At 42.4% G+C, this 19,739-nt stretch overlaps 1 protein-coding gene across 2 annotated transcripts in view; it reads right to left on the bottom strand.

Moving 5' to 3' along the window:
- Nucleotides 1–19,739, bottom strand: part of PDE7B (phosphodiesterase 7B) — a 174,023-nt gene that overhangs the window by 72,616 nt on the left and 81,668 nt on the right. The window contains exon 1 of one of the 2 annotated variants that reach the window (XM_061990731.1): nucleotides 11,024–11,448. The exons of the other annotated variant lie outside the window; for it this stretch is intronic. Coding sequence (XP_061846715.1) covers nucleotides 11,024–11,261 — 238 coding nt within the window. The 5' untranslated portion in view covers nucleotides 11,262–11,448. Of the gene's footprint in view, nucleotides 1–11,023; nucleotides 11,449–19,739 lie in introns of those variants that run through there. 2 annotated transcript variants of the gene reach the window in all.

The raw sequence follows: 19,739 nt of genomic DNA, 5'->3' as shown, positions 1-19,739 counted from the left end.
AACACATCACGTTCTAGTCAAGACAGGAAAATCCCTTCCTCCTGATTCTCTTCTCCTGAGGCAAAATAGGGTCTTTAAAGACACTTCAGCCTTAAGCTGCTTAATATTATTTTCTGCACTTCACCTTGCATGCAGTATATTATCTTCACTAGCCAGTTAAGTCCTACCACTCCTTTCATTTCTACTGTAAGTTGACTAGCATTGAGGAAAAAATAGAAGATACAATACCAAAACCTGAGTACTCATGATGGTGAGCTAGTGTCGTCCTGCAACAGCTCCTCTATCTTCATGCCTGCAGCATCTCTTTAAGGTGAGTCCCCATGCTGCCATAACTTGAGTTTCTATCCTTGCTCTTTTCTGTCACTTTCGCTGAGATGCATGAAGTTACAAAAGCTGCTAATTCACAACTCACAAGATGCTTCTTAAAAAAAAGTCTCCAAGAGCCAATGCACAACTTCATCGAGCCCAGCTCATTTGTCACCATGCCCTTGATCCACAGCTGCAATTACAGTTTCCAATAAGAAGGCAGGACTACTTGACACAAAGAAGGTGTGGAAAAGCTTTGCCAGCAGCTTTATATAGCAGCGATCATAGCCTTATGACTGACAAGGAGGGAACTCAGGACTAAACTTGTGAGACATGCTAGTGCACTAAACAGCACTAAATGCATTCCTTTTCTCTCCTTCAAGCTCCTGCCCTTTGGTAAGTCTCCTCTAAGTGCCTGCAGTTCCTCACTGCTCTGCTTTCTTCAGAGTTTCAGCTTGCTGACTCTAAGCAGGATGCTCAAACTGATCTCACTTGGAAGCATACGCTGACACTGTCTCACCTAAAAGCCTCGCTTCTCTGCCATTTTAGGGCTGTAGTTGTCAGCTATGCAGTAAATTCTTCTCTGCTTAGTCTTTTTTTTCCAGTAGTTATGGAAAGCAACACACCTTTTAACACACACTGAACTGGAGTTCAAGAAAGGCCTTGAACTACTGCCAGTACTAATTTATTCAGTTAGCTTTAGTTCCCAAATGAGAGCACGATATGTATGCTCACTAGTGCTTACAGGAAGAATAGAAAGCAAGTGTAATAGCCATGCAGTATGTATAAAGTTCAGAATCTCTCACACGTGGTTTTCTGCTTCTCACTGTTAATGGGCTTGCACATCATCTGAATCATTAATTTGAAGGCAAGGCATACGGAATTCTTTTTTCCTGCCCCTTCTTTTAATGAGACAAACCTGCATGCAAAACCCAAGATGGATGAAATCACTCTTTCTGGCATTTCACAGGAACCCAGTCTTTCTCACCCCTTTATTCTTTCATTTCCATTTGGAATTAGAAATGCAATTGCCGAATTACTGTGAAGGCAGCTGTTCCTGTAGTATATCCACTCAGGCTGGAAGCAGGAAATAAGAAATCTTCCATGAAAGCCTGTAATTACGAGATTTCCAGCTTAAGTTTTGCACACATGAACCGTTTGGAAGATGTTTGGATAAGCAAAGTTTTCAACTCACAGCTATTTGGAGAAGCATCTGGATCCTTCACTGAACCAGGTCTCCTGATAGTCAAGATACAAGCATAGATTACCCTCCAAGGATTAGGTGCTGCTAACCTTAACTAACAGTAAGCTTGTTCAGAGAAGCACTTCTTATTAGACAAGGAAGAACTTAGCCAACAGCTATTGAAAACAGACCAGTGGACTGTGTACTTAAGGTGTTTTCCACTTCAAGTCAAAATCTTGTGGCTTAAGAAACGTTCTGTGCCTGCATTTTCAAATTGTTCTATATGTTTTTTTAATTGAATATTCACCTGGCCCATTTGTGCAACACACTAGTTTTTGACTATTTTGGAACACAGCTATACCAAATTTAAAACTAATTCCTTCTACTTGGATGAACCTACTTTACAATTTAACTTTCAAGAGCAGTGTTCAAACACTACTGTGTAGTACTTATTCTGGCTGATCCGTAATTCCAGCAGCTGAAAACAAAACATTCAATCTCAAGGTGGTGCTTAAGCAATGGGGAATGAAGCAATGCCTGCCACAGCACAATGCGTTCTGAAAACCCTCCAAGATACCACTTCATTTCCAACTGCACCTGCACAAAGCATCTTTTAATTGTGTCTTAGAGTTAATGCTTTTCCCTTATCTTAGGTCAGGGATAGTAGAAGAACACTGAGATACCAATATTTGGAGGGCATTACCTCCATGCAAGCCAGAGCTCACCGGGGAAGTTTACAGAAATTTCTCCAAACAGTCTACTGTGTGGAGAGAGACACTTAAGAGTGCACCTTCCACAGGGTTTCACCTAGAAGTAACATTGAACATCCTGGTTTAGAACAACGCACATCCATGTCCATGGAAAAACATGGATGTCCCTGGCTTCAGTGCAATTTAAATGAGGTCCTCAGCTCCCCAGACTGGGGTCACAGGTTAGTAGTCATGAGGATTGCCAACAAGCTCTGCTCATTGATTTAAAAAACTTCATTTTCTGAGACAACTTTGGAGGATACCTGAATTTTAGGATATTCTGTTGAAAGAGAAATGAAACTATTTTGCCTTTTTTTTTGCTACTGCAATAAGGGGCAAATACGACAGCAACACATGACAATGAGCCTGCTAAACCATCATTGTGTTTGACCTTCTTTTGTACACACATTAGACTAAACTATGTCCAGCCTTACAGCATCAAGAACTTTCTCAGGACAGTGTCTCTTTCTAGCAGGTGACAGGTTAAGACAAGGAACTTTTATGATCTTCAGGTGATCTGAGGATTGGAAAGGCAAAACCATATTTTGCTGTCCACAATAGAGCTGGAAGAATGCTCTATCCAGGAGGTTAATAAGAAGGATTTACTCCTTCTCTCATATATTTTTTTCCAGCCATAACAGCGACAGAAGAAATTTTATGTTGTATGCTGAGGAAAAAATGAAGAGCTGAGACATTTTTGCCTTGTGTTTGCAAGTCTACACCAAGAACCAGCCAAGAACTTAAAAGTTACTGTAATTTAACCCATAATTAAGGAGGCTAAACGCTCTTTTTGAACAAGGTTAGGATGACTTATAAAAAAATTTTAACAAATGTCAAAGCGTGTTTCAGGCTGGAAGTCTCAAGACGGTTTCTTTTAAGTGTTTGCACTTTTCAGTCCAGGCCAAGGGTAGACAGGAGTACTAGCATGTTTTCCAGCATCATGGCCAGAACTGAGTGCATAATTGCTGCGAAGAAACAGCCTGAAGTCAATTGAGTTCTTCCAGTCCATCTAAAGAAGCTGACACTGGGGAGTCCCTTCCGTATAACTCCAATTCAGAGTGGAAATGCGGCAGCAGTTAAGCAGCATGTAAAAAAGCATAAGTAACGTAGTTTAGCATATCCTAAATGCAGAGCTCTGGAGAGGGTGTTAGAAAAGATCATAGTGGAGAAAATGGTGACACAGACATCCTTTTCCTTGTGTTACTTGGACAATCAAACTCACATTTTGTACAGAAAGCTGTCTAGAATACATTTCTCCAAGCAAACAGTTTTAAGAAGTATGATAGATCACAAGCCATAAGTTCGTAACTTGATACCTTTATTATTGAGCTGGGTGAGGGGATTGAGTGCATCCTCAGTAAGTTTGCAAACAATATGAAGGTGGGTGAGAGTGCAGGTCTACTTGGGGGCAGGGAGGCTCTTCAGAGGGACCTGGACAGGCTGGACTGATGGGCTGAGACCAGTTATATGAGGTTCAATAAGGTCAAGTGCCAGCTCCTGCATTTGGGCCACAACAACCCCATGCAGGCTCGGGCAGAGTGTCTGGAAAGCTGCCCAGAGGAAATGGATCTTGGGATGTTAATCGACAGCCATCTGAATATGAGCCAGCAGTGTGCTCAGGTGGCCAAGAAGGACAATGGCATCCTAGCTTGATTCAGAAATAGTGTGTCCAGCACAAAGGAAGTGATTTTCCCCTTGTTCAGTTTCAGGCTCTTCACTACACAAAAGACATTGGGGTGCTGGAGTGTGCCCAGAGATGGGCAACAAAGCTGGTGAAGCGTCTGGAGAACAAGTCCTATGAGGAGTGGCTGAGGGAGCTGGGGTTGTTTACTTTGGAGGAGACTGAGGGGAGACATGATCACTCTCTACAGGTATCTGAAAGAAGGTTGTAGTGAGGTGAAGAAGGTTGGTCTCTTCTACCAAGAGGACAAGAGCAAATGCCCTCAAGTTGTGCCAGAGGAGGCTTAGATGGGAGATTAGGCAGAATCTTTTCAGAGAGGGTTGTCAGACACTGGCACAGGCTGCCCAGGGAGAGGTGGTAGAATCACCATACATGATGATATTTAAAAGTTGTGTAGATGAGGTGCTGAAGGACATGGTTTAGTGATGGGCTTGGCAGTGTTAGGTTAGTGGTTGGACTTAATGATCTTAAAGGTCTTTTCCAACCAGAACCATTCTATGATTCTGTAAGTTTGTTATGGAGTGCTAAAATAGGAAAAATGTTGCACACAATGCTCTACTCCTACTTTAGAAGCACTGGAAGTTAGACACAGTATCAGGCCTCCCACAGTACAATTTAAATGTTTCTCTCACAACATTCAAGCCAAAGAAAAAATTATCACCAGCAGGCAGGCAAGGCTAGTATCTTTACAGCTTTCTATTGGTAGCCATTTATGAGTTTAATTCTTCACAGAATATGAAGTACTTAAGAGACAATTTATCAAATACAAAAGAAAACTATCAGCTTTAATGAAGCAAATGAGTATACAAATAAATCCCCAAAACATCAAAACTCCTGTTTGTATTATAATGCCATAGCTTTTCCATCAGAAACAGTACTTTTCTATAGAAGAGCTTCCCTGAAAGCAACAGATCTTACCACCATTTTACAGCTCACCGGAATTTGCTCTATTTGTGTTTACAGTTTTTAGCTGACTGCTGATTTGTCTCTGACTTGACATGTCAATAAAGCCTCTGTCGCTTTTCTAGCACACCAGAGACATTACCTTCTGCTTGCTGGCCAGCACTCAACCTGGGCAATTACATTTTATCTGCTAATTTTATGCTGAAATCTTACCTCTATATTGTAATCTTTTCCTTTCTGTTGTGGCTGTACACAGTAGAACAGCTGCTCAAAGAGCTTCTCCAAGTATTTCTGCAAACAAATTTTGTTTTCCAACATTCACAATAACGCAAACAAAATATCTGCCAGTAAGGCTGAACTGAACCGTAGAATGGTAAGGGTTGGAAGGGACCTTTAGAGATCATATAGTCCAACCCCCCTGCAGAAGGACCATTCAGAAATTGTTGAGAATTTCTGATTATTCCTTCTCTACTGTTTACCCCTCATATCGATCTTATTTTGGTGGGCATGGCAGCGCTAAGTTAACTGTTGGTCTTGGTGACCTTAAAGGTCTTTTCCAACATAAATGATTCTATGATTCAGAATATTCAAAAAAACTACCAAATCCACAACAAAAAAAATTACATAAGAATGAATTAGGAGAGTGGTTAAGCACTTAAAGGTAGACTTGAATGAAAATTTTCACCCTCAAAATAAACAGTTTGATTGACAACCACATCAGCTCATTTTGACACATTCAAAACTAAAGGCTTCTAATATCAGTTCAACTATTCATTCTACAGTACAGTTTATAAGCAGTCACGTGCTAAAAAAAGGACCAGAATTTTAACAGTGATCATGACTTCATGTCTGAAAATGATTGTTTTGTTTGTTTTTTGAAGCCAATTATATGAATTATTTTGGAAAATAATAACTCCAAGTCACAGGTATCATTAACCTGTGTTCATCCATTAAACTGGGGAGCTATGTTTGAGCAGCGCTACCTACAGATGTGGTATGAATTCTGTGTCTTTTATTGCTGTGGAAGTAGTACTGCATACTGGCTAATTTCACTGTTCTTAATGAGACCATCACACACCGTTCCACTGATTTAACCAAGGAAGGAATTTCAATGCAACAGTAGAAAGCAATCAAGGTTGCCACAGGTAGCCTTGAGTCTACTAAATTCACATTCTTTGTCCCTAGTAAGTGTAATGGATTTTACAGATCTCAACACAAACCTTAAAAAAACAAACAAGAAAATAAAACCCAACCTCAGAAAGACACAGCAAGCTACTTTTCTGCTTGCTGGGTATCTCCCAGTAGGGCATAAATGAAGCTGTTTCCAATCTAAGGAAAACAGAAGAGACTGATCAGATGCTAAGACAATGCCATTTAATAGCTCCTCTTTTTTATTTATTGCTGGGATCTACATCTGTGGCACCTACATGTTCAAGATCAACTACACAAAATGATGAGCTTTCTAAACTGTTAGTCAAGCCACCAGTTTGTTCTCAGTAAATGACAGATTCAGATTTTACATGTTTTATGATTATTAATTACTGCAGTGGCACTAAAAAAGCATGCATGAGTTTCAGGATGCCACAATTAAATGTGATTCAGTAAGTACACACCAGAACAGGTTGCCCAGAGAAGCTGTGACTGCCCCATCACTGTAAGTGTTCAAGGTCAGGCTGGATGGGTCTTTGAGTGACCTGCTTTAGTGAAAGACGTTCCTGCCTATGGCAGAGGGGTTTGACTAGATGATCTTTAAAGGTCCCTTCCAATCCATACCACTCTGTGACTCTATAAGTAATGATGAGATGCAGAAGCACAATTTTATTTTAATGTGTGCAGCAAACCTATTGATAAAAGTTGCTCACTGCAAAACAAAAGTTAAGTGTCCTCGGATATAATGGAAGAACTGAAGTCTTGTGAATAACTTTTGGAAAAACCTTCAAGTAACCACTGAAGAAGCAAGCACACAGATGATTCAACTCTGACCTCTCTAACAAGGTATATCACAACATTGCTCAGCTTGCAGCTGTACGATCTGAAAGTGCAAGGTCAGTTTGGATGATGGCAAGAAGCTTCACTTGATTACAGAGTTGGAAAGCAGATGGCTGACTGAAGTGGAGAAGGACATACCAATAACTAGGGGAAAATTTTCCCAGCAGCAAACTATAATAGGAGTGTGGTACTGCTTGTTTTTCCTCCTCACAGCAAAGGTACTCCAAAGTGTGATGCATGCATGAATCAGAACCTACATTTCTGAGAAAACATCTACAGACAAAAAAAAAAAAAGATAGATGGAAAAAACCAATCATAGTTATTTCAAAAAACCCACAGAGATCAGTGTCTCAACAGATCTCGATAATTCTAAGTACCACTGCAGGTTCACTGAAAATCTTGCATGTCTACACACGTGCAAGACTCAGTATAGCAAGTCTCACTGGAGTTATCTGGGATGATCACTGTAAATTTAAGAAGCTGCTAATGCTTGTAAGGAAGACTCTTAAGGGCAGAACTGTACCCATTTCCAAGACAGGGTTGCTTAACCTACAAAGCTACTGCTGAACTCTAGGAGAGAGCAGTAAGAAAGTTGGGGTCATAAACAGAACACAGTTTCCTCCTGGAGATCAACATGGTTTCAGTTAAGAGTTATTTGAATAATTCAGTTGTAATAATATCAACACATACTGTTATTTCATTCAAGTAAAAAGTGTTGGCTTGCAAATAACCTATTTGAAATGCTGTAAGGAATTACACAGTATTATACTCATTTCCCACCCAATGCTCTTCATATGTTCCATTATTGCACTTTCTTAGTATTACATGGCCAGTTTGACTATGTGAAATGGCTTCTGGCATAGATAGAGAGAGTCCTCACCAAACTACAGTTTTGTGCTGATTTGGTCAGGGATTGAAACAGAGGGAAAAAAAGGAGTTACTAAGCAACAGCAGGCCAGAAGCAGGAGAAAGGTCTGCAGTCTTAATTGATACTAACTTTCAAAAGCAGTGCAGGCAATAAAAAGAAGGCTCAAAATGTGGATTTTACTGCTTTGGAAGGGAAAATAAATCATCGTTAGAAACCCCAGGCAGGCAGTCTTTAAAAGACGTGGGTTCTTCGTTCATCCCAACTATATGCTGCATGATTTGTTGCAAACTTTTTTTTTTTTTGGAGGGGGAAGATTGAGTGGTTTATTCTCAGTACTCAACAAGAAGATGAAACACTCAGATACAGCTCTTTCATTTGAGAACTCGGGACATACAGTTTTTGCTCTCTAGCAGCTCTCTACTACCTCAGAGAAGAGGAATGCTGTGTGAATTATGGCTATATTGGTCCCCAAGACATTGCCATCCACAGAACTGACATCATGCCCAGATACAGCTCTCCTTCCTCCTCCCTACCTATGGTGAAGAGCCTTATTCCCTTCTAGAAAGTCAGACCACAGGCAGTCCAATCACTCAGGCTAGGACAAGGGAATTTGCATAGCTAAAGCTCTATTAACATGATCAAGCAAGGCAGAAATCTTGACAGTTTCCTTCCAGAATCCCTATCTGTTTCCTCCTCTACTACTGTAAGCAAAGTAGTTTCATGAAGACTTGATAACAGAACATGAGTTATCACATGAATACTTATAAATTCAAATGGAAGAGCCCTTGATGTGGAAAGTGCTGTGAACTCTACTACTGAACAATCAACCTTTATTTGCTTAGCTAGCAGTACCTTGAGCGAAGTTATTTGTTTTAGCTTCACCTGAAAAAAAAATTGATTTCCTATTGAAGTACTGCCTTTTAATAACATGTAAGTTATATAGATGGGCTTTTTTAAAGGTGCCAAACACATACAAAACACCATACAAAGTCGAGTACCTCATTCTACTGATCCTTCCAAATGACTACCTTTCCTTCCCACTTTAGCATTCTTTGATTCTGCACTTATTTACGTATACTAGATTTCAGCATTTACTGGTTTTCCCACATACCCCAATGTACTCAAAGTGACTAAAATGAAACCACAAGAGGGAAAACTACTAGGATGACTGTTGCTGAGGAGGAAAAACCAGCAATCCAGGTCTGGTTCACTCAAACTGTCTGATGATTTGTATTTAAAGTGTTGAGAGCTATAGTCATCTTCTGCTCTGATTTGTACTGGTGCAAGTCAACTGAGCTTATGAAATAGAATCTGGCACCATGAAGAGGACTGTCCCTTCACAGGATACAAGTAAAAGCCACTTGAGTAAATGCAAGTTACTCATATCCTGCTAGTGGACTAATCTGTCTCTGTACATTCATGCACATTTTTAGTTGCCTCCAGGAATCTGAAGGCGAATCTCATTTGTTACCTAATGAAACTAATTCACCAGATACAACACAAGCATACTGAGAAACCACCATTACTCATACATGAGGTGTAACCAATGCTGCATTTCTAAAGTTCTGTTTGATATCGGTCCATCTCTAAAGACTCACTATTTACCACACAAACCTTAAATCTCCCTGGTTGGCTATGGTACATTCTCAGCTGATTTTCTCTGTGTCCTAAAGAGCAATTTGACCTCCTTTCTTTATCCACAACATTCTTACTTTTTACTATTTTTAACTGAAGTGATTCCCAAAGAGTGAGATGGCAGGTTGTGCCTAAGAAATTATCTTCCCTTTTTCAAAAGGGAAGTAAGCCATGTATTTCTCAGTTTAACTGCAAACACCTGAAGTGGACACAGACAACCTTGGTTTCATCCAAAAGTGATAGATATTTACTAACTACTCAAGTTAATACATACAGTTACACACACAGAGAACACATTCAGACATACACATGCACTTTGAAATACCCACAGTGAGGTTATTCTATCTAAGAAATTAAACTACTCTGGTACAAAATAATGTGTATTATAGGTCTTGATAAAATTGTACAGAAAAGGAAGGTAAAAATATAATCTTTGATGACTGAATGCCTGGAAGAGTTGTGCAGGAACGAGCCACACTTTCACTAAGTCTGTTAAATCATGGTAGTATAGGGATAGGAGAAAATATCATCTGATTTGGAGACAATCATAGGTCTATGAGCCTGACTACAACTGATGTCAAGAAATTTGGAAGGAAGCAAGAGGTTGCCTCCAACAGAAAGCAAGAGGTTTTGAACCATGAGCAATGTGAAGCATGGGGTAAGATGCAGTATAAACATTAAAAGTAAGAAGTACCATGCTAATGTGACAACTCCTTTCTACTTTTGGAAAATGCAAGAAGTCTAACCCGGACTTCAATAAAGCATTTAATTGTGCCATATGGTTCCACAACTGTTAGTGAGTTAGGAAAAAACTGTCATATAAGATGTATACTGTTAATAAAAATGCATGTGCTCTTTAGCCAGTAATACATAACTTCACAGAGAAAGCAGTGGGATGAGGCAGTGTGAGTAACAAAAACAGGTCTCAAGTTTTTCATACGGGTAGCTGACAACACACAAGTTGTAAGGATGTCGTTCCATTGCATAGATGGGAAGCAAGGGAAGATCATGTGAAACGAGCCAAGCCCACTCACTGATCTGGGTGAAGTTTAGCAGAGTTAAGAGGTAAGGCCACATGCGTAGGAAGCCACGGCGAAAACAACCGAGGCAGCCTCGGCACTGGGGAGGGCACTGCCACCCCTGCTCCTGCAGCGGCTGAGCCGCTGCCATTGCCTCGGCCCCGCGCCGCCGCTCCCCCCTCCCCCCGCCCCGCCGCTTCCCTCCGTCACCTTGACCGCGAGGCAGCCGCTGCGGAGCTTCCTGAGGGCCGGGGAGAAACTCCCCCGCGCCCAGCTGCCCTGGCTGAGGTCAGCCTCAAAGCCGCGGAGCTTCTTGCTCCAGTTTTCAGATGAGCTGTTCTCACCCCATTTATAAAAGCACGCAACAGATTGCAGGGGAGACAGCGCGCCATCAGAAAATGGACTTGGCTTCCAGATCCCGCACAAACTCTGCGTGTGCGTGTGTGTAACCTCGAGAGGGGAGAGAGCGAGTTGCCAAAAGCATGTTCTTGAACCCGGACGCCCATCGGGCAGCGCTCCCGGCCCCGCTCTTTTCCAACCAGCCCCGGTCCGCCAGTGGCAGCCCTGGACCCCAGCGGCTTTGCCCGACGACGGGACGAGCTAGCTCCGGCTGCAGCTCAACGCTGCCCCCGGCCCCCACCCGCCTTTGCCTCCCGGCTCCCCCGAGCACTGGGGCAGGGGGAAACATACCTCCCGAACAGCCTAGTGCATCCTCGCTCTCCGGAACGCCTCTGTGCTTCGCCCCGCGAAGCTCTCCCTTGGATTTCCAAACGAGCTTAACCATCTTGATCATCTCGGGCAAGTCCCAGGTCAGAGTCCCCTGCTGATAACCGGGCAAGCTGCCCATGGGAAAGGGCATAGGCTCTTCCCCCGTCCTCCTTCGCCTGCCCGGCTCTGCCGCGGGGAAGAAGCGCTCCAGCACCGGCATCCTGCCCCGCGACCCACGCCGGGGAGCCGCCGCAACCCCGCGGCCCGAGCAGCTGCGATGGGCATCCAGATCGAGGCGGGGGCTCCCGGCCGCCCACCGCCTCCCCGGGCAGGGGCCGCGCCCGCCGCCGCACGGCCCCGGCCCGCGGAAAGAGGGAGGGAGAAAAGGAAAGGAGGAAGGAAGGAGCGCCGGGTCCCGCCGCTGTGCTCGCCGCCGTCTGCGCGCCCTCAGCCCGCCGCCAGGCGCCGGCCGCCGGGACGAAGCGGCTGTCGGGCAGGCGCGGAGCCGCCGCTCATGCCGCCGCGGCGCAGCGCCGGGCCCCGGGGGCGGGGGCTCGGGTCGCTGCCGCTGCCAGCGGCGGCGCGGTGCGGGGGCTGGCGCAGGCCGGCGGCGGCTGCCGGGAGCAGCGAGGCTGGGCGGGCAGAGCCACCCCTCACGCCCCTCGGTGCGCCGAGGAGGAGGCGGTTTGACTTTATCCTTGCCGTGATGCCATGGGGGGGCCTCCACACCTCCCCACGTCTTCCTCCGAGTCCTTGCTGGGCTGGCCACGCAGCCAGCGGGGGTTTTAGCCTCTTGCTCAAACCCCGCCGTAACCTCGGGTGCCCTTCGACCGGGAGGAAAGGAGGCGACTGACGCCCCGCCGCTGGCTGCGAGAGGCAGAAAGGTGTCCCGAGTCCACCGGCGGCGTGCAGTGTCCCCCGCTCCCTGCGGTTACGAACGCTAGCCCGGGGCAAGGTACCCAAAATCACCATGCGCTAGTGCAGCGGCGGTGCCGGAGCGTGACGGGTCGGAGAGGAACGAGTTGAAACTACGGATTTGGGAAGTGTGCGAGGTCTGCCCCGTGTCCTCATCGTTTTGGCTGCAACGTTCCACCTGAATGGGTTCACGTTAGGACACTGACTGTTAACGGCGATCACTCCCAGACTCCAAGGAGAAGACAATTATTCGTCGCTAATCTTTAAAAACAAGGCGAAGGGAGAGCGCTCTGGCTCAGGCAGAGATGAGGCGGCGTGCCGGGGCCTTGCAGCCCCGGGTGAGCGCTGCTGCGGGCTTGTTCGTTGCCTCCACCCGGGCACCGCAGCGGCACCACCCGTCCCGTCCCGTCCCGTCCCTGGCATCCGGCACAAACTTTTAATTTTGCCTTTTTACGATATATCCCTTTTAGCCTTCTATTGGTACTGGTCTGTCCTTTAGCTGTTAGTTTACAGAGTGCGGCAGAGCGGTGGAGGGTGGCTCTTGCATCAGCATTTAGTTTTTGGTAAAATTGCAGAACACTTATTTAATGGGATTTTAGTGGCCATTATAATGTTTCCTAGCATAGGAAATGCTGCATATTCCCATGCATAGGGATTCCATTTGTCTTCTCTCGGTTACAGTCAATGTTCTGCCTTCTCTCCAAATGGAAAAATAAGCAGTCATTCAAGCAGAATCTTCCTTCGCAGAGGAAAAGGAACCAAAAGAATGAACTGAAAGTTAACAAACACCCTTACGTGAAGAAAATAGAGTGCACAAGCCTTTCCTCCTCATGCCAACAAATGCCACTCTGCAGGGACGGTGTGCTGTTTTCCCTTTTCTAGGATCCTCTGCCCAGCTTATCTTAAAGTTCCCACCTCAAACCAAGCAACTCATAATGCTTTTCAAAAACTTGCCCTGTTTTGACTGAAGGCTGTAGTGCCATACTATTAGCATACTAGACCTTCAGGTGCCTCTGTCTTGAAAATAATGCAGCATTTCCAAAGTGTTATACTATTGTTGCAGTGTTATTTTGCAGAGTCCTTAGCATCAGGATATCCTGACTCTTGGAACAAAGGGGTTAAGAACAAAGAAAAGAAACAGATGATGTTCAGTACAGTAGCACAGACATTAATACATTTTTACAACCTATGGCCATAATTTTGTAGCTAGGCAAATTTTATTGGTCTTAAGGTTCTACAGGGGAGGTGGACTATATGATCTCTACAGGTCCCTTCCAAGCCCTACCATTCTATGATTCTATGATTCTAAGGTCTTATGGCTTCTTGTGATATCTTAGGTTTTTCCATGTTCTACAGTTACTCTTTAAAACAATGCTCCAGTTAGGGATAAACTAGGAAACTGAAGTCCAAAAGACTTATAAGACCACTGAGATGAGTTAAACCTTACACCCCAACTACTTCACTTTGGTTTTGAGCTACAAGGAGTTGCAGTAATGTTTTTTTTAAATCTTTATTTTTCCTCTCTGGTTACCTCTGCACTTCCTGCTCCCCACTGGGGCAAAGCGCAAAAGTGCCAGAGAAATAGTGAAAGGCTATCCTGGCATTTCCAGCTTCACTGGATGCAAAAAATACCAGACATCTCAGAAAGAGAATGTATTCACAGATGCCCAGCCCAATTTTTAGACAAATATTTGAATACTGATGTGGTTTACAGAACTTAGCCCCCAACCCTCTTGAAAACAGCAGTAGCAGTATCCCAAGGTTTGAAAATCTACACTATCTTTTTGTGTCCTTAAAACTGTGAAAGATTTTGTGCCACCTGTAGGTGGATCCATTGAGTATGTACCTGCCTTGTGGATATGATCAAGAAGTCAGAATCTTCATTAGAAAAGCTAATTGTTGTATATGTTGTCAGTTAACAGTTCTACAGGTGCAAAGTAGGAGGCCAGTCAAAAACCAAACCGAAATTATGATCTGTTGTTGTTGTAATTTTAGTATTTCAAGAAGCTATGTAATAAACCTAAAAGACAGTACATGTTGGTTTGGGGTTTTTTTCTGAGAAAATTAGTGTCAAATGAAAGTAACTGCTCTAGGTAGCCTGGAGTTTCTTTTTTCCCCCTGCCTTCTGGGCAGTTTAAAGATCAGCAATTGAGAATGATAAAAAAAGTATAGAAACTGTTACCTGGCACTAATTGGTATGTCAGTAAATTAATACATCTTATTCTTAGTAAACATATGCCTCATAATTGTGCTCTAATTCAGTGATTAGTTATCCTTAATTCATCCAAGATTTTTTTGTTACTGATCAACTTTCCTTTTGTCTTTTAAGAATGGAGCCAGATAAAAGCTGCTCACAGGAAAGCCTAGAAGATATATATTTGATTATGAGGTTTTCAGCATCAAGAATCAGCTGTAGCATCACCCTCAGAGACCTTTTAAGAGTCAAAATGCTTAGATTTTGCAAGTTTTCCATTTCACTAACTTAAGTTGTACTGTGTTCATTTACTCAACTTGAAGATGTGACCTCAGCGTAATGCTTCTCATTGCTCTTGAGAAAAGCCATCAGAATTAAAACATAACATACTCCTGTACAGCAATGTACCCAGCTGTTTGTGACTGCATGTAGTGGTTTTGCTTGGGCTAGGTTTTTTGGTAGCAGGGGGGCTACAGGAGTGGTTTCTTTAAACAAAAAGAGTTGCCAGAAGCTTCCCATGTAGCCCACAGGATTAGGGCCAGTCAGTTCTAAGCTGGACCCTGCACCTGACCGAGGCCTGAACAGTTAGTGATGGAGGTAATGCCTCTGTGAATAATATATTTGAGAAGGAGAAGAAGTTGTTGTGCAGTTGAAAAATGGCAACAGGGAGGGAGAATGTGAAAACATCTCTGCAGACACCGAAGTCAGTGGAGAAGGAGGGGGAGGAGGATGCTTAGGCACTGAAAAGGCTCCCCTGTGATATGTGGTGAGGACCATGGTGAAGCAGGTTATCCCCCTGCAGTCCATGGAGGACCACCAGGGAGCAGAGACCCACTTGCAGCTCGTGGAGGACCCCACACCAGAGTGGGTAGATGCCTGAAGGAGGCTGTGACTTACGAAGTTCATGCCGGAGCAAGTTCCTGGCAGGACCTAGGAGTCTGTGGGGGAGGTGCCCACGCTGGAACAGGTTTGATGTCAGGATTTGTGATCCTGTGAGGGACCCAGGCTGGAGTGGTCAGTACCTGGAGGACTGTTCTCCTGGTGGATAACCCACGCTGGGGCAGTGTGTGAGGAGCTGCCCCCATGGGAGGACCCATGCTGGAGCAGTTTGTGAGAAGCTGCAGCTCATGGGAAGAACCCATGCTGGAGACCATCTCCCGTGGGAAGAGACCCCAGCACTGTAGCAGTGGGAAGTGTGATGAGGCCTCTCCCTGAGAAGCAGCAGTGGAAAAGTCCATCTGTAACAAACTGACCGCAATCCCCCATCCCCTGTGCCACTGGGGAAGAAGGAAGGAGAGTCCTGGGAAGAGGGAGGGGTGGGAGGAGGTGTTTTTAAGACGGTTTTATTTCTCATCTCCCTGCTTTTGTTATTTCTTTAATAAATCAAACCTTTTTCTCCTTAAGTTGAGTCTGTTTTGCCTGTGACGCCAATTGCCAAGTGATCTCTCTGTCCTTATCTCAACTCACAAACCGTTTGTTATATTTCTCTCTCTCTCCTGTCCAGTTTAGGAGGGGGAGTGATTTTATGACTGAGTGGACATCAGGCTAAACCACCATACTGCATTTTTAACCTTAAGCAAACTCAGTCCATAAGCAAACTCAGCTCATCTAAAACTTCTCTTTTACGTTCTCACTTCCAGAGACTTGAAGGAAATCTTTCAACAGAGATGAATGGCTTTTTTCTACTAACTGCATTTCTCTCCGAGTCCGAGACAAAGAAGCTTAAGTGATTACAAGAGAAATACAAATGTATTAACTCTGTCCCTCACTCATTCTGAGAAGCAATGCCAACAAAGAGGAATGGAGTCATCTGAAAACCTGACAAGGCAGTGTATATTTTCACAGGTAGACACGAGAACTGGAAAAGACTTGAGGAGAGGAATACTGTGGTGGGAGAAAAGGGAAGGGAGTAAGCTGACAGATTAATAGCTGGTGTTTCACAATTGGTGTCTCCTAAAAAGTTTTACTTGTTTGCTTATTCACTCCAAAGTTATATACCAAGAGCAGCAACAGAATTGCACGCCAGATGGTAGAGGAAATGCATCTTGCATCTTTCCAGTCTACTGAAGCCTGCGGGCTGTCATTAACCCACTGCTCTGGTTTTCATTGCAAGTCACTATTTTCTCATTTTTTAGTTTTCATTCCTTCAAAGAAAAAGGAGGGAGGGGTAGAGATAAAAAAGAAAAAAAGAAAAAAGAAAAAAAGAAAAGCTATGGTTTAAACTGGCAATAGCACCATCCTTTTGGCTTTGAGCTACCCTGTCCTGTGCCAAATATACTGTCTCCTGCAGCTCTCCCACAACAAATCAGTCCAGACACACAAAAGCTGTAAAAAAAGAATGGTGAAGAAAGATCCTTGATTCTCCCCCTTCACCCCCTGCCAGCCCTTTCCTTTTGCTTCCTTCCTCAGGCTTCATTCCCCAGCAATGACCCCCTGCTTGCAAGTACTGTAAGTGATCCTGGGACCTCCAGCCTGCCACTTTGCTGACAGCTTCCTTAAAGTTCAGGCATCTTTGCCTTTCTCTATTAACAGAGCATTGTGAAAGAGAAGTTATAGTCTATTATTCCACTCACTTCAATCTGATACACAATGTTTGAAAAAATGGCTTGCAAATTAGTAGTGGCAGATTCATTACAATTGGAAACTTTGTCTATTCTTTTGGCTAACCCACATCACTGCATGGTATCACAACTTAGTAAGAGCATATTCTAAAAAAACACCTGGAAAGATTTTATATTGCCTCTTTATACAGTACATTATTAAAAAAAAAAAGGAAAAAGGCTACTAATTTTTTAAGTGATTAGGAAACATTAAATACTCTAAATGTAGAGACCAGTTTCAAAGACACTGACTTTTAGAAAGTGTAAAGTACATGTCTTCAGATAGTACTTATTCCTGGAATCAAAATAGTAGTCACTTAAGAAGAGTATGCCTTTGCCACTGTCCTAGGAGACAACAGAGTCACGTAGAGACAACAGGCTAGGCCATTCCCTAGGGTCAGAATCAAGTGATGACAACATCACTGGGATCAAGTTTTAGACTTCAGGGTAAGATAAAAGAAAATTGCAAGTGCTGGGGCACAGGTCTTACACACAAAGTAAAAAAAAAAGCCAAAACACCAAGGTGCTGTATATTTGCTGATCAATCTAAAAGGAGCAATAGATAATAAAAGAATGTGAGTAACTTTTAGAAGGTGTGGAGGAGCAGAGCACCTAAGAAGTTTGGAGAATATGGCAGAAGAAATATAAGCAGGCAGAGTTACGTAGAGCTTGCAAGAATTTTTGTACTGACCTCCTGAAAGGTTTCTTTCATTGTTTGAAAAATCTTAAAATAATTTTCTTGTTCTTTGCCACAGATTTGTCTTGATCCAGATGTATATTATTCTTAATTTTCTTCTTACTAATACCTCTTACTTATCATTACTTAATGATAATTTTCTTCTCTTATTGCTACTAATTGTATGAAATATGAACAATTTTCTATTTATGTAGGGGCAGATACTATGTCTTTGCTCTAGACTGGACATAGTAAAATCTATAAATGCTGTCTCAGAACTTTTTTTTCACAATCCTGACATTATTTTAAGAGTTTTACTATGAATTCTCAACAATTTATAAACTTTTTTTGATGCATATTTCAGGTACAGAGTAATTTATTTTTTTTTTATCTGCTACTATTTCTAGTGTCAAGAACAGTGAAATGAATCTCCAGGGGAATGGTAGAATGCACTATTTGTTATTGCCTGAGCTGTGCACTCCTTGAGAGTCTTGCCTACTGGGAAATGTTGAACACAGGCAGTGGTGTTCTATGAGTCCTCAGTAATCTTTTGGTTGTTGTCATCAGTTAACAGACTTATTTGAAAAAGGTTCTGGAAATGGAGGAGTAAGGATTGCTTGAGTTCTGTAGGACAAGAAGCCAATTCCTTTTACATTCTTTGCACATGTGAGAGCACATTTTTATGATTAACAATTTGTACTACCAACTAAGCAAAAATGCTTGTGGTAAAGGAATAAGCAGAAGTCCATAACTAATTGGAAACAGTAAGGTTGTGTAATTTTTCCATTGCCTGCTTTGGAAGTCTGATACTTAAAATCTCCCACAGTACACGATTAAATTCTGTATGCCTTTAAAAGGAATAACAGATAACAGACTCCTCTTACCTTAATAAACCATAATAAGAAAATAATAATGATAAGCTGAAGGAGAATTAAGAAGGGAATTGCCAGTGCTACGTTCAACCGTATTCCACAATGTGTCTGATGGACTCTTAATAGTTTATCTCCTCCCTCAGTTCTTACATTCAAGATTTACCTGAGCCAAAGTGAAGTCAAGAGATTGAAGAAAAACTCCATCCCAAAAGCAGCTGTTAGGAGTGATCATTGCAACAGTTTTTCATTGGATGCTTAATAATGGACTATGGTAAGGGAGTGGGAGGTTAAGAACATTGCATCTAATTGAAAATGTAGGTAGAAATTAGGTAGGCAGAAAATAATAACCTATTAAATGAGACAGTGGTAATGCTAGTCATCACCTTTATGTAATAACACTATGACAAGAATAACTGCTTCATCCTGCAGGATCCTTCTTTGTGAATAGGTAAAAAAAGACTGAGTAGAAAAAGGGACTTACTAGATGAGAAATGCAAATCCCTTAAGTACGTAATATATTAAGCTGGATAGTGTCAATGAATTCAAAAGGATTACTGCTGGTTTTAAAGTTGAGCTTGTGCATACATATTTTCACATCTGGGATATAAGTATCTAAAAATTATGGCAATGTTTTGAAAGGTGAGAAATGTGCCATGTTTAAAATGTTTCTTCGCTCACCTATTACCTTAACAAAATGGCATGAGTGGCTGTATACCCTATGGTATCCTTGTCCCTTATGATATATGGAAAACTCTTGCAACTATAATTTTGTTCATTCCCGTCTTTTGAAATTCTGAAAAATAAAGTAAGTAGCCAAAAAATCTGCATTAAGTGATATATAGATTAAATTTTTGCCAAAGAAAGAATAATACAGTAAGAATAAATAGGACACAAATATAGAGGAATTATAGGGCTTGCTCTTTCATTTTTAAACCAGATATCATGAGATCTGATAACTTAGTTTTTCCTTTTACCTTTCAAAATAGAGAGCAAATAATGTTTGACTGGGAAAAGAAGCACTACTTCAAATAAAATGAATACATATTTCTTAACTTTAAAATCTTGTTAGGTATTTGATAGCTGCACATATCAATATTGCAGAATATCTACTCCTAGTTATTCTTTATGTCTTTTTGACTTTAATAGTTAATGGCAAATTTAACTATCTAATCCCATTATACTCTATAATGAGCATTAGGATGGCATAGATTAGGGCCAGGCCTTGTGCAAACTACTTCCAAATTTATTCCTCTTCGCAATGCGAGAGCAAAATAATAAAGCTGAATTGGGTCTCGCCCCATGCCATGTACATTCTCATTGTGAAATTATTACTAACAGAGACTAAGTAAGCTTGATACTTTGGTCAGGTTGAATACCCAGGCCACTGAATTATAGCAAAACAAATACAGATGTGTATTTGGATGAAATGTCTATGGTACTT

The sequence above is a fragment of the Colius striatus genome, chromosome 2, assembly GCF_028858725.1.
Source record: "Colius striatus isolate bColStr4 chromosome 2, bColStr4.1.hap1, whole genome shotgun sequence".
Classification (NCBI taxonomy): domain Eukaryota; kingdom Metazoa; phylum Chordata; class Aves; order Coliiformes; family Coliidae; genus Colius; species Colius striatus.
The sequence above is the reverse complement of the archived record's forward strand: the minus strand, read 5'-3'. Positions and strand labels throughout refer to the sequence as shown.